Source organism: Corvus cornix, chromosome 1A, assembly GCF_000738735.6.
Source record: "Corvus cornix cornix isolate S_Up_H32 chromosome 1A, ASM73873v5, whole genome shotgun sequence".
NCBI classification, from domain to species: domain Eukaryota; kingdom Metazoa; phylum Chordata; class Aves; order Passeriformes; family Corvidae; genus Corvus; species Corvus cornix.
In genome coordinates, this window is record NC_047057.1 from 65,851,891 (window position 1) to 65,864,676 (window position 12,786).

Sequence of the window (12,786 nt, forward strand, 5' to 3'; positions counted from 1 at the left end):
AGCTACAAAGGGCTACCAGCCAGTCAGACAAATATTTTTAAGAACCTCAGTTGGAGATATATACCATCTGCCTCCTCATATCATTGCTCTTGAGAGTCAGACCAGCAGCAGCAACCTCAGATTCGCTCCCTGTATTCAAGATTACAGGACTGCTAGCCTGAAACAAGTTCAGGAGCTTGAATATAAGTACTGAATATAAGTTTAGAGGCAATGTAAAAATACATTGTCTAATATATGTTAATTAATATTATTTCAATATGCCATTCAGCATCTAACATTAAAAATGGCAAAGATAGCAATATGCAAATAATCCTGGAGCTGTTGAGAAGATCAGCCTTCTAAAAGAGAAAGAGAAGGATGCATCAGTTCTTAAATCATTAGAATATTTATTGAATGTGTATATTACTTTCTCCAGCTTCACAGATTTCAGAGATAGAAGCATTTCTGAGGCTGACAAGTAACCACAAGCTTAATGAAATGAGCCTTCAGACCATCTGATCCAGAGAAACATGATCACAGAAAAACTGAACACAAAATTTGACCAGGGCATTCCTTATATAATTGACTTCCTCCTTTATTAACTATTTCTTAGCTCAAAGCATGCCACAAAAATACTTAATAGAATGTGTATCACCCATGAAACACACTTAAATGTGCATCACAGCACTCTCTTTCTTTCAAGTTCTAAGGCAACTTTTTGTTACGTTGTCAATCTACAAACACACTTTAAAACTGCATCAGTGCTTAGTCTCAAAATTCCACTATGCTGATCTGCAAAACAGATCTTCTCTGTTTCAATAACTGCTTAGGAAGTCAATTTGGCTTTCCATCACTGATTAGAATCAGAAGTTGCTGAACTTATTTCCCATGACCCACCCTGTTGCAGTGGGGATACTGCAACATGCATATACAAAACCAGGAGTCCTGTGGAAAGGAAATATATGTGGACAGACAGATTGATAGCTGTTTCAGAGAGATGTTTATTTCTCCAGCCGCATGGCCAGGGCTCTGCCCAGGAACTGTTCCAGTCACGGGACCAAGGGTCCTTCTGCCCGCGCAGGGAACACAAACCAACCAATGGGAACGAGGCTGAGCAGGGGCAGGGAAACCCCGTGTCTGTCCCCTCAGGGCCCTCTCCCAGGGCTACACGGCGGGGGAGGGACCCCAACAGCTCACCCGTTTTATTTTAATAAAAGGAGAATGAAAACAACTGGATAAACATAACAAGAACAGTTTCAAAAACAAAACAAGCCACCCTCCTGAGTCTTTAAATGTCCAAACAGATTCTGTGGAACATCTTAGGGCTGACAGAAGGGAGACAGGACTCTCTGAGCATGCTTTGTGGGGAAACTGAGGCAGGAGAGGGTTTAACTTCTTCCCTCCCCCTTTTCATCCCCCACTCGGCATTGGAAAGGGATTTTTGGGGAAACAATTGGCAAAAGCATGGTTTTGTGAGGGAAACCATGGATGAAAAAACGGATTGGGAATACACTGGGGGTAATAGGACATAGGGTAAAAGGGAAAGGTGGGATTAGGAAAGGGAGACTGTAGGGGGGCTTACAATGGAGATATTGTCTAACATGACTACGATTTTTTGCATATATACTGCCTTTTACAGGAACACCATCAGGCCCAGTGACCTGCGATGCTTGTAACCCTTTTCTACCTTGTATAATTTTGAATTCCACCACCTCTCCATCTCCCAAGCTTGGGATGCATTTTTCAGGGTTATTCTTTTTAATAGCAGTTCTATGCACGAATATGTCTTGCTGGTTGTCACACCTTGTTATAAAACCATAATTTTGCTTAACATTATACCATTTTACTATCCCTAAGATCTTAGGTACTATGATCTTTTCCTTTTTCCGAGTGGCTGCTGTTTTCTGTCTCGCTGCATCTTTGCTCTCTCTTTCGGTCACTCCCGTGTTGGAATTGTCGGGGCTGCTCGTGCCTGCGCGCTCTTCCCGGGGTCGTGTTCGGGGCTGCGCGGGCCAGGCCGGGCCGCGCCGCTCAGTTCTCCGCGCGTCGCCTCCTCTGGTCGCAGCTTCGCTGCCGATGCCAGGCGCTGCACCCACGTCTCGGCTGGGCCCCCGAGCGACGACCCCCCCGCGCCCTGCTCCAGCGCACGTTTCGGCTGGGCGCGGCTCCGCTCCACCGCCACCGGCCACCCGCCGCCGCCCACACGCCGCCCCTCTCAGTCGGGCATTCACGGGGCTCGCTCCACCACACGCTGGGCTGGGCCGTGTGGGCACTGCCGGGTCCCGCCGCTCCTCGCTCCGCTGCCGACACTGAGGCTCGCTTGGCTCCGCCTGCACGCGGGAACTGCCTCGCTGCTGCTCGCAGAGCGCTCGGTGCACGTGGCCTGGGTCACACGGTCCCTGCACCAGGCTTCCCTTCGCCAGGACACAGCTGACATTGCTCAAAAGTCTCGGTAATTAAATAATATTCACGAAAATATTCTTCCATCGGCATATATTTTGACTCCAATATTAACTGTGTCCAAACAGTTTTCCAAAAGCCCTTGGTAAGAATTAAATCCCAAGAAACATAGAAAAAGTTCTTAAACAACCGTGCCAGGAAGTGTTTCAGTTCTTTTTGAGCTTGAATCAAGCTAAAATTTACAAATTGTTGTTCAAGAATCATTTTAAGTTTAAGATAAACGTCCATATGCGGCTCTGAGAGCCAAGAGTCTTCCCACGGTTCCTCCATAGTTTAGATATGGAATAGCAAAGCAAAACCAAGAAGAGGAATCCAAAGTTTCCAGGGTTTACTCACACAAATCAGTCGCTTAGGGATCGGGGATCATTCTGCTCACAATTCTCCACCATTACGTTGCAGTGGGGATACTGCAACACGCATATATCAAACCAGGAGTCCCGTGGAAAGGAAATATATGTGGACAGACAGATTCTTGCTAGCTGTTTCAGAGAGATGTTTATTTCTCCATCCGCATGGCCGGAGCTCTGCCGAGGAACTGTTCCAGTCACCGGACCAAGGGTCCTTCTGCCCGCGCAGGGAACACAAACCAACCCATGGGAACGAGGCTGAGCAGGGGCAGGGAAACCCCGTGTCTGTGCCCTCAGGGCCCCTCTCCCAGGGCTACACGGCAGGGGGAAGGGACCCCCAACACCACCCCTTTCAGGAATCAGAGCCAACACCTCAGATATTCCCTCTTTCCTGACCCAAAATCTTAGTCTTCTACCCAACGTCTTGTGACTTGAGAAGTAGGCAAAAATGACAGGAAAATTCCAGAAAGCTACATCCTGCCTTTGAAGACCCTTCCACTGCTCTAACTGGGAGAGGAGTTTATGGCAGACAGAAGAAGAACTGCAAAAGTTCTGCTACCAACTGCTGCCTCTAAAAAAGAAGCTCTGAGGAACTGCTCAGAACAATCTCAGATTTCCTTGGATAGAAACTGTCTAACAGAACTGCTGTGAAGAGGCAAAAGACTTGTCCCTTCACACTTGGAAGAGGCACCTGGAAAGAGGTTCCTCCTGAAATTTTCCTAAGGACTTTTCCAACTTGAAGATGGAAAACTGGACTCTAAACATGAATATAGGATTATTAACAGAGAAAGAGCTGTCAGCTCACCAAAATAAAGACTTCAAAGGTGTGCTTGCATTCTAGTGATGGGTGAGGAATAGAGAACCCAACATGTGCTAGCTAAATGGAGTAGTGAGGACTCCATGGGAGCGGCTACACTTCAGCCAATGGCCTTAAATCCAAATATTTATTCTGGATGTCCTCTCTCTGTCCTAACAATTCATGGCAGCAACTGCAAAAATAGTTTGAGCACCATAGTTGTTTACTTGCAGAATGCATTGGATACTGTCTTAGAGGAACATTAATTTCATAAATTTCAGTGCACAACAGAAGGGAATAAAATAATGAATAGAAGTCTGCCTATGAGCTGAGCTTACGTAGTTATTCAAAGAAAAGAGTTCCAATACCTAAAAGCAGCAACTGACAGCAAGAAAGACCTGCCAAGGGGAAGAAAAAACACACACGTGGCAGCCACCTCGTACTTGTAACATGAAAGCAGATGCTCCAGCTCAGAGACAAGAAGGTAGACAGGAATTAAGTGGTACTTTTAACTTTAAGGTAAAAACATCTTAATTCCAGTCACTTGTGAGTCAGCAGTGAGCATAACCTCCAAGAATAATCTGTATTTCAGTCCAGCCATATAATACCATAAAATGGTTGCTGAGGACTTTTGCCAACTGTGGCACAAGAGACCCAAACCTTTCCAACAGGACATTAGCTCTCTACAAATGCCACAGCTGTGTAAATTCCTTTCAGCAATCCTACTGGGATATACTTCAGTGAGACCTGAAGTACAGCTGCAAATTTTCAGTGTTAGAGTTTGACCCTTTTTCATTTCAAGACTACCCTGGAAAGAGACCATTTCCCACCCACATCAGACATCCATGGCGGAGGTAAGACATTTTCATCATAACATCAACAGAATCCACTTCACACTAGAGAGATCAGGGAAATGGATCCCTCAGCATGTATTTTGATGCTACATTTATTATGCATTTATCTTCAAAACATAAATTTACCATGATGACTTTGGTATCTCAGTCAAAACAAATTTCAACATATCTTCAATACATTAAGAAAATTAAGGATGATTAGGATAATGATCTGAAAAGCAACATTTTACACTTGTTATTGACAGATATCAAAACTAAAGACTCAGTTTGTAATTTCTGAAACAGAAGTCTCTTTGCATGGCCCTAAACTTACAGTTGGCTTTTTGAAAACTACTTACGTCCTAAGCAAATTGCCCTTGTCATTAAAAAAGCCCAGCCACAAATAAATTTCAGATCATTTTTTTCACTACAAAAGCAAACTATAAAGTGACACTTACTTCTCATTCAATCATCTTAAGTCTGGGTGTTAAGACTTTCCAAATAGCTTCTAAAACCCCAACAATTCTTCCTAATTAAATTTTGAATTTAAACATGATCTTTAAAAGAATACTACAAAAACATACAAACAATTTTTTTCCCCTTGGAATAGAGAGTGTAACAATTAGCTGAATGTGCATCCTTGATACGCAGGGCAGCACATTCATCAAAGGCATAACTGACAACAATACTTAGAAGAATAGCCATTAGTAAAAAATATAAAAGCTCAGAGGGATAAAGCCACTGATTAGGTGCTCTTAAAGTATTAAATGAAGATTCACAAACAAAGTCTTCCCTGTTTTGGTATAAAAATAACTGCATGTTGCAGTAGAAAATGGATGCGTTAAAAAAACAAAAAAGGAAAAACCCCAGATTTTATGTCGCACTCACAAACATTAGACATAGAAGTCTTCCTAGCATGACCTGTCTGTAAGACTATTCTGTGCTAACTTTAATAAATCTCCACAAACCAGCACACAAGTATAAATTAGTCTGCATTCTAGAACCCTGTTTCATTAAAAAAAGAAAAACAGACCATGATTTGAAAATTCTTATGTCTTCAACAAAAAAAAGCAGTCTTATTTCATCAACAATCAAGAGTCATTGAAACTATCATGAAAATTATCTCTATACTAAATTACTAATTTCTAATTAGATCTTCATTTACTACTTTGCAGTGTCATAAGTTTAGACATTTTAATACAGTGATTTACACCAGAAAAACACCTAATTAAGAGATGAGGAAAAAGAAAATTTAAAGATACATACGACCACTCAGACTCCAACTGCTCTTTGTAGACTCTCAGGATGTGAAGAGTCACAGCCAAGTTCCCAGGATCCAGCAGTTCTCTCACTCGCTCTGAATTCAGGCAGGTGAACAGGACCATGCAGCAATAGGTGACAATTTTCTCATCGCTGTATGTCAGGCACGTCCTTCAAGAGAAAATATGGAGTTAAGGGCAAGTTAAAACTGGCCGTGGAAAAACACACTAGTGGCACTGAGCTTGCTGAGTTGTCCTTTGCTGTCTTTCAGAGAACCACGAGTTTCTCACTGCCTAAGATGGATAAAAGTCACCTGCATGGAAAAATATCCAACTCATAAATGAAGGTCAAACTTCACAGGAAGTTTACAAAATTATTGCTAAATTGGAACTGCTTTTCTTATCGTAAGGTCTTCCTACATCGGGTGCTAACAAGTGGGCTCCAAAAACCCACTGAGAATGATTATCAAATTGAATGAAAGTGCCTTTGTCACCAGCTCACTATGAAGAATCTGGCTGAACACATCAACAATATTGTCATGTGTCTGCACAAAACAGTCTATGTAATACTTCCTTACACGTATGTCATCAAATCCCCAGGAAGATATTCTGGTGAGGCTAGGAGGGGGACAGAAGGATTAAAAGAGATGAAGATTAAGAAACTTTTGTAGGTTACATTTGATCCACCAGTACTGACAGATCTGCACAGCAGCAACATGAGAAAAGAAAATGCTGTGTTCTCGGAAATGAGTGTAACTACTTGAAAACATGTCTGAAATAAAGCTTATGTTTGAAGCTCGTCATTTAAAATAGTTTTCTTCCAGTTTCTGTTAAATTAAATCAATTTACTGTTAGTTTAGAACAAGCAGGTTTTTAAAGGTTCTGACTCCTGCGGTTGACTAACAAAAAACATGTACAGGATATGGTCTCAACCAGCCCATTCTCACCAAAGTTATTTTTCAGAGCTTCACGGTGCTAGCAAAGGCACAACCAGTATGTACAAAAGATTTGAATACAACCACGGAAATGACACTAGAAAAAAAACCCGCATCCATGCTTACAAGAAGAGATCTGGGAAAGCACACTTCCAAATGCTATTCTGGGAATCTCCATTTCCTGCTGCAATGTTTCCAAGAAACTGGAGACTACAACGAAGAGCTGAAAGAAATCCAGAAAATATATTAACAAGAATTCAAAGCAACACTAATGAATTTCACAAAAACTACCTACTTCAATATTCCAGATACACACTGCAGAATCCATCTCCAGGAAGCTTTAGGTTATGTAACTTCACTGCTACTGTACACAAATATTTGCATTTTCTCTTCTAATGCAAATAATTTTACTAAGTCTTTTAGAATTACACCCAAGACTTGTCTGAGTATTACACACTGGCTACTAGTGATTACAAGAACTAATTGACAGGTCCTTGCTCCTCACATTATATTCTAGTTAGCTAGACAAATCATTATAGAATTTTATGATGTGCTCAATATCTTCTACTTTCTATCCCAGAAAAATGAAAGCCAGCTCTCCAAATAGCTCTGCCTCCATTTTTGACAATTTAATATAGCTGATTTCTGCTCTTACTCCAAAGGATTTATTTCAGCCTCCTCTCAACACAGATTTAAAATACAAGAAGATGATATTTCACCACACAAGTTAATATCCTAGAGCAGCCAAAAGGTGTAAATTAATAAAAAACAATAGCATGAACCCGAAGACTTCACAAAATTAAAACACTTTTTTGTCCTTATCAACAGTTCTGAATAGCCTGGCCCTTATTAATAAGTTGGCAAAGAAACCTGAAATTGAATGTTAAAATTCAGTGCAACAGATAGTACAAACAACAGCCTAATACACATGGAGGCAGCCAGTACTGCCAGGTTCTGCAAATCTAAAATTAGGTCTCTTGCAAAGGTGCTGTGCTGCTGTGCCAGCTGGCAGCCAGATTTCCTACAGAGAAAATGTATGGGCATATGTCCTCTAGGGAACAACAAGAAAGCAACTCTAAAAGGTGGTCACTTGGGCTTAGGGAAAAGTAACTTTTTTTTTGCCATATATATCTCTATATCTATATATCTATTTAAGCCCAAAATATGTATGTATTTTCCATAATGCATCTTGAATCATATTCTCCTCTAGTTCTTAAGATCTCTGTTCTCTCCCCCTGCACATCTGCACTGGTTTATTATTTTCTGCTCATCACCGTGCTTCCGCTTTTCCCACCCATCTGGTTCCCATTCTGCTGACTCAGGAGTTTCTGAAGGACAGCAAGCATGGGCATGCCAGCAGACATTTTATGGAAATACTTCCCTGCTAGAAAAAAAGCACAAGGCTGTAAATGCTAGGAACAGGTATTGTTTCCCTTGGTGAATTGCTTACCTGTACAGCAGTAAGAAAGGTCTCCCAAAGAGACATCAGGTTGGTTGACTATATTCTAATCTTTCCCTGAAATTCGCTTGACTTTGTTCAGCTATCAATTACACCTTGGTTGTTAAAAATTAGCCTGTCCAAAAAGTTCTACAGACCAAGGAAAAAAGTTCAAGATCTTGTAAAGTTACCACTCTTACTGTAACAAAGAGGAAATGCCATGAACACGTTTACAGTACAGTAATAAATAGCTACGAATTCTCCATTAATCACACAGTAGACTCAATATTTGTGAGAGCAACCAACGCTGCCCTTGTCCAATAGTGATGTCCTGAACAAGTAAGGAAGATACAGGAAAAGGTGACAATTCTATGGATGCACCCATGGAAAAAAACTGGTTTCATCACTAAGTGCTTGTCCTTAACCAGTAAGAGTTAACATTTTCTTTCAATTAGAGGACACAAATCAATATATGGGCAAGTGGATAATCTGTAACACAAAAGCTATTGCATCTATTCCCAACTAAGGAGAGAATGAGGATGTCTTGATAATGCAACATTTTGCCATACAAGTAATCTCACATGATGAGTCTCAGCAATTCATTTCTGTTCATAGAATCACATCTCCTGAGCACCTGAGGCAGCTGAGCAAAGCCCAGTGTCCAGGTCACACACCACATCCAGCCATCACCGATAGAAAGGCATAGATGAAGAGGCACGAACGGTGTGAAAAGCCATCGCACCACACCTAGCTCATCACAGCACGTTCTCTGAACGACAGCACAGCAGCACCTGTATGGTTGTGTTTAAAAAACCCAAACATCTCCCCCAGAACTCCACAGGGGGTGGCTGTGGAATACACAAATGTCTCGTGCAGTGCTTCTCTCCAAAAATGGCTCCAGGTAAAATGTACTAGCCTAGCACCAAGCTACCAAGGGAATTTTGATACAAGCACTGCAAATCCATACTAAGGTATTTGTACTTTAAAAAAGAAACTCCCCAAAAATCCAACTAGAGCCGTTAATTCACAGCGAGGTATGTGTATGTTAAAAAATGCAGACACTACAATAAAAGGGAAGTATTGCATTTTGAACTATGGAAGTCTTCACTTAGCATTCAATTTCCACATTTTTCTTTTTTGTTTTACCTCTATTGGACTTGAATGATGCCACTTATGATTGAAGTATGCTTGGAAATCTGTACAATACAGATACTGCTTTTCTCATCTCTAAGAATTTCTTCATCATAAAATCACAGAACCCTACAATTACTAAGCTTGGAAAAGATCTGTAAGATCATAAAGTCCAACCATCAACCCAGCACCATCATGTTTACCACTAAACCATGTTCTCAAGTACCACATCCACACCTTTTGTGAACACTTCCAGGGATGGTGACTCCACTGCATCCCTGAGCAGCCCGTTCCAATGTTTGCCCACCCTTTCCATGAAGACATTTTCCCTGATATCTAATCTGAATTTCCCCGGCACAATTTGAGGCAATTTCCCTCCACGGCCTTTCCACGTCCTTACAACTAAAGCAAGAAAATGTAGAAGCTGATGAAGACAGACTTCCATTTTGCAATTGAATCATAAGCCATGTGCTTTCTGAAAAGGGGGCAGGGAAAAGGAAAACAAAAAAGAGGGGAAAATAAAACACAAGACAATTTCACTTTGTAAATGTACAAACCTTCACAAAGCTAAAAATAATTGTCTTAAACAATTCTGTAGCTATCAGCATGCCTAAATTCTACTTCAAAAAAAGGTTACTCAGTATGTGGTCAAGAGGACTATTTTTAACCTGATGGTCAACCACCGTGAAATTGCATGTACTAAGATGTAACTTCTGATACACAGATTAACCCTGGAGCTGAAGAGATTTCCCCTCACCAAGATTTCAATAGTTCCTGAAAAAGCCGGTATTCTATAGCAAATACACAGACTACATGCTGCTTTCACAACCAGTCTGCAACGTCTTAAGGAGACTTCTCTAGGTTCTACAAAATAACTTCTTTATACAACAGTGCAAAGGGTACAAGCAGAAACACCAACTCTTTACCTAATGAATTCTGGTACCGAAATGTTTGTCTACATGTAAACTGAACATTTCGTCGCTCATGACCACCCATGACAAAGGTGAGGCAGACGAAACTCGATGGCCCTGTATGTGGATGCTTTAAATTCACTCACGGCTCCCTTTGTTCCTTTCAGGGCTTTATTTTTACAGAACGACTGAGCCAGGCTCTAGTGCATGCTTTTCACTTAATTATTATATTGACATTATCTCATTTAACAATTACATTGTATGGTCTAAAGGACCACAGCTGCTCATCTGATCCCACCTCCCTGCTCCAGCAAGGCCATCCCAGAGCACACAGCATAAGATTGCATCCAGATGGGTCTGGAATATTTCCAGTGAGGAGACTTCACACCCTCTCTGGACAATCTGTTCAGGGCTCGGGCACTGCCCAGGGAAGAAGTTCTGCCTCATGTCCAGGTGGAACTTCCTGGGCATCAGTTCCTGCCCCTTCCTCTTGTGCCATGGCTGGGCCCCATGGAGCAGAGCCTGATCCCTGCTCTGAGCCCTCCCTGCAGACAGGAACAGACAGGGATGAGGGCCCCTCTTGTGGGGAGAGATAAGATAGAATTTGGTTGCAGGCTGTGGGATGTGCCTGCAGAGGCACATGGCAGCACAAAGGAGCACATGGCGGCACAGAGAAGCTTGTCTCCACCGGACCCTGGGAGGAGGAGGTGGCACACGGCAGACCCCTATGGAGAGGAGCCTGCTGGCAGCTGACAGACGGGTGAACAGCGCATGATCACCCCATGGAAGGACATTTAGAAAGTGTGTTGCTGATGTGGCAACATGGGATAGGTCATGTAGTGAGGATTGCCATATAAGGAAACACTGTGCCTTAGAAAAGTGTATAAAACCAGCTCATTCCTTTGAATAAACGATTCAGATTCCCTGCTGCTCTGGGTCTGTGACTCAATCGCTACACCCTCTCAGCTGTGTCTCCTCCTGAGGCTGGACAGGCCCAGCTTCCTTAGCCTTTCCTTGTAAGAGATGCTCCAGTCCCCACAAAGACTTCATGTCACACAGTGCCATTTGCAGAATGAGATTGTGTATGAGATGAAAATTAAAATCCCTGGAGTTCTGAGGACAAGACTTTACGCATTAGGATTTAAAATTCAATACCTTGTTTCCTTCTGTTCCGCATGGTTAGAACAGGAGCCCACAAACGTGCTCAACAATCTCTTCAAAAAACCTTGACAGCACATGTACAGGCTTCAAACAGTCCTAAGAGATGTCCATTCTTTTTATTTGGGTCAGACAACACAGTGATAGTTTTGAGTACAAGCCTCTGCCTTTATTGGAGTTATAAAACAAACAGAGATATAAAATAGATCCAACCAAAGCACATACAAAGCTGTACATCTCTTGTCAGACTGCAAACATAAAGCTTACAAACTTGTATCTCTCTTAATGGTCTAACCAGTAATATGCAGGAAAAACAGAGCTGGAGTGCCCCCTCTGCACTGGAGCAGACACAAAGCCTAACAAGTCCTGGGACCACGTCCCAGGCTCCTGAGAGCCTGCACACTTTTAGAGTTGCCTGCAAGCTTTGCAAATCCAAACTGTGGGCTGTGAGCCATCAGGGAGAGCAGCTCTGGCTGTTTGTAAACAACGGCAGAATGCTTTGTGATAGACTGCCAGTCCTGGAAAAATAAAACCTCCAACTCAGCATAAGGTGTAGACCTCTGTTAGTATAAAAACTGAGTTTCCACCACTACCATCCGGTCATTGACTTGTTTCCTTGTGGCTGCAAGTTAAAGCAACTTCCAGTCATAGAGTTATTTGCCTCTTCACCACCATGAATCATACCACAAATACTGATGAAAATGTATTTTCCTTGGAAAACAATCTGTCTAGACTACTGAAATTGAATGTACAATACATATATGGGTTCTGTCATTTAACGTTATTAAAATAGTACTTAGTATTTTATTGCTGTAAATAAAATTAATGTCTAGCTACCTATTATATTTCCACCTTGGTCTTACTGCACTTGCTGCAGTGCAGACTAGTAACCCATTTTTACCATCTGTGGAATACCAAGAATGTTGTGTTTAGTAAGTTTCTGCTCCCCCTCCCCTCCATCTCCTCCACTTCAGAAACAAAGTCATGCTCTTAATTTTTTTTTTTCTTTCCCTTCAGAAGTGCCAACTCTAATTTTAACAGAACATTACGTGCACTGATTGGACAACCCTTGTGTTCTTCGAAGATAAATGTCTAGGCAAAATATCAACACTTTGTTCTGACTTAAAAGGAGAATTTGACTTAAAGGCAAGTAAAATTCTTGCCATGCTATTAAAAATGTGGAGTTACAAATAAATTAGAAGGGAGCTGGAAGAAACCATCAGACCACACATCAAACTAGCCTCTGATGCAAATTAAGTTCCAACGAGGTCTCGTAACGGGAGATTCAAGAAAAACTTACTTGTGCATTTACTAGGAAAAGACTCAGTTTGACAGACCTTTGACGAGATCAGGTTCAAGCCAACTCTGATTCGTACAGTGCTAATAAGGCTTATCAAATATAGTATTAGAACCATTTTCTTTATCTCCTGTTATTTTAATTGCATCATTTAATTTTTACAAAGTAAACATAAATGAGGCTTGCGCTCATTTCTTTAACAAATTATCTATTAAAATCTAAAGGCATGTGAAATGGGCCTC

At 41.7% G+C, this 12,786-nt stretch overlaps 1 protein-coding gene across 4 annotated transcripts in view; it reads right to left on the reverse strand.

Moving 5' to 3' along the window:
- The window catches only part of ATXN10 (ataxin 10), a 99,474-nt gene that overhangs the window by 66,386 nt on the left and 20,302 nt on the right, over nt 1–12,786 (reverse strand). For all 4 annotated transcript variants that reach the window (XM_010410214.4, XM_010410212.4, XM_019292655.3 and 1 more), the window contains exons 4-5: nt 6,736–6,832; nt 5,682–5,846 (exon numbers count right to left, since the gene is read on the reverse strand). In XM_010410214.4, coding sequence (XP_010408516.1) covers nt 5,682–5,846; nt 6,736–6,832 — 262 coding nt within the window. The remainder of the gene's footprint in view (nt 1–5,681; nt 5,847–6,735; nt 6,833–12,786) is intronic.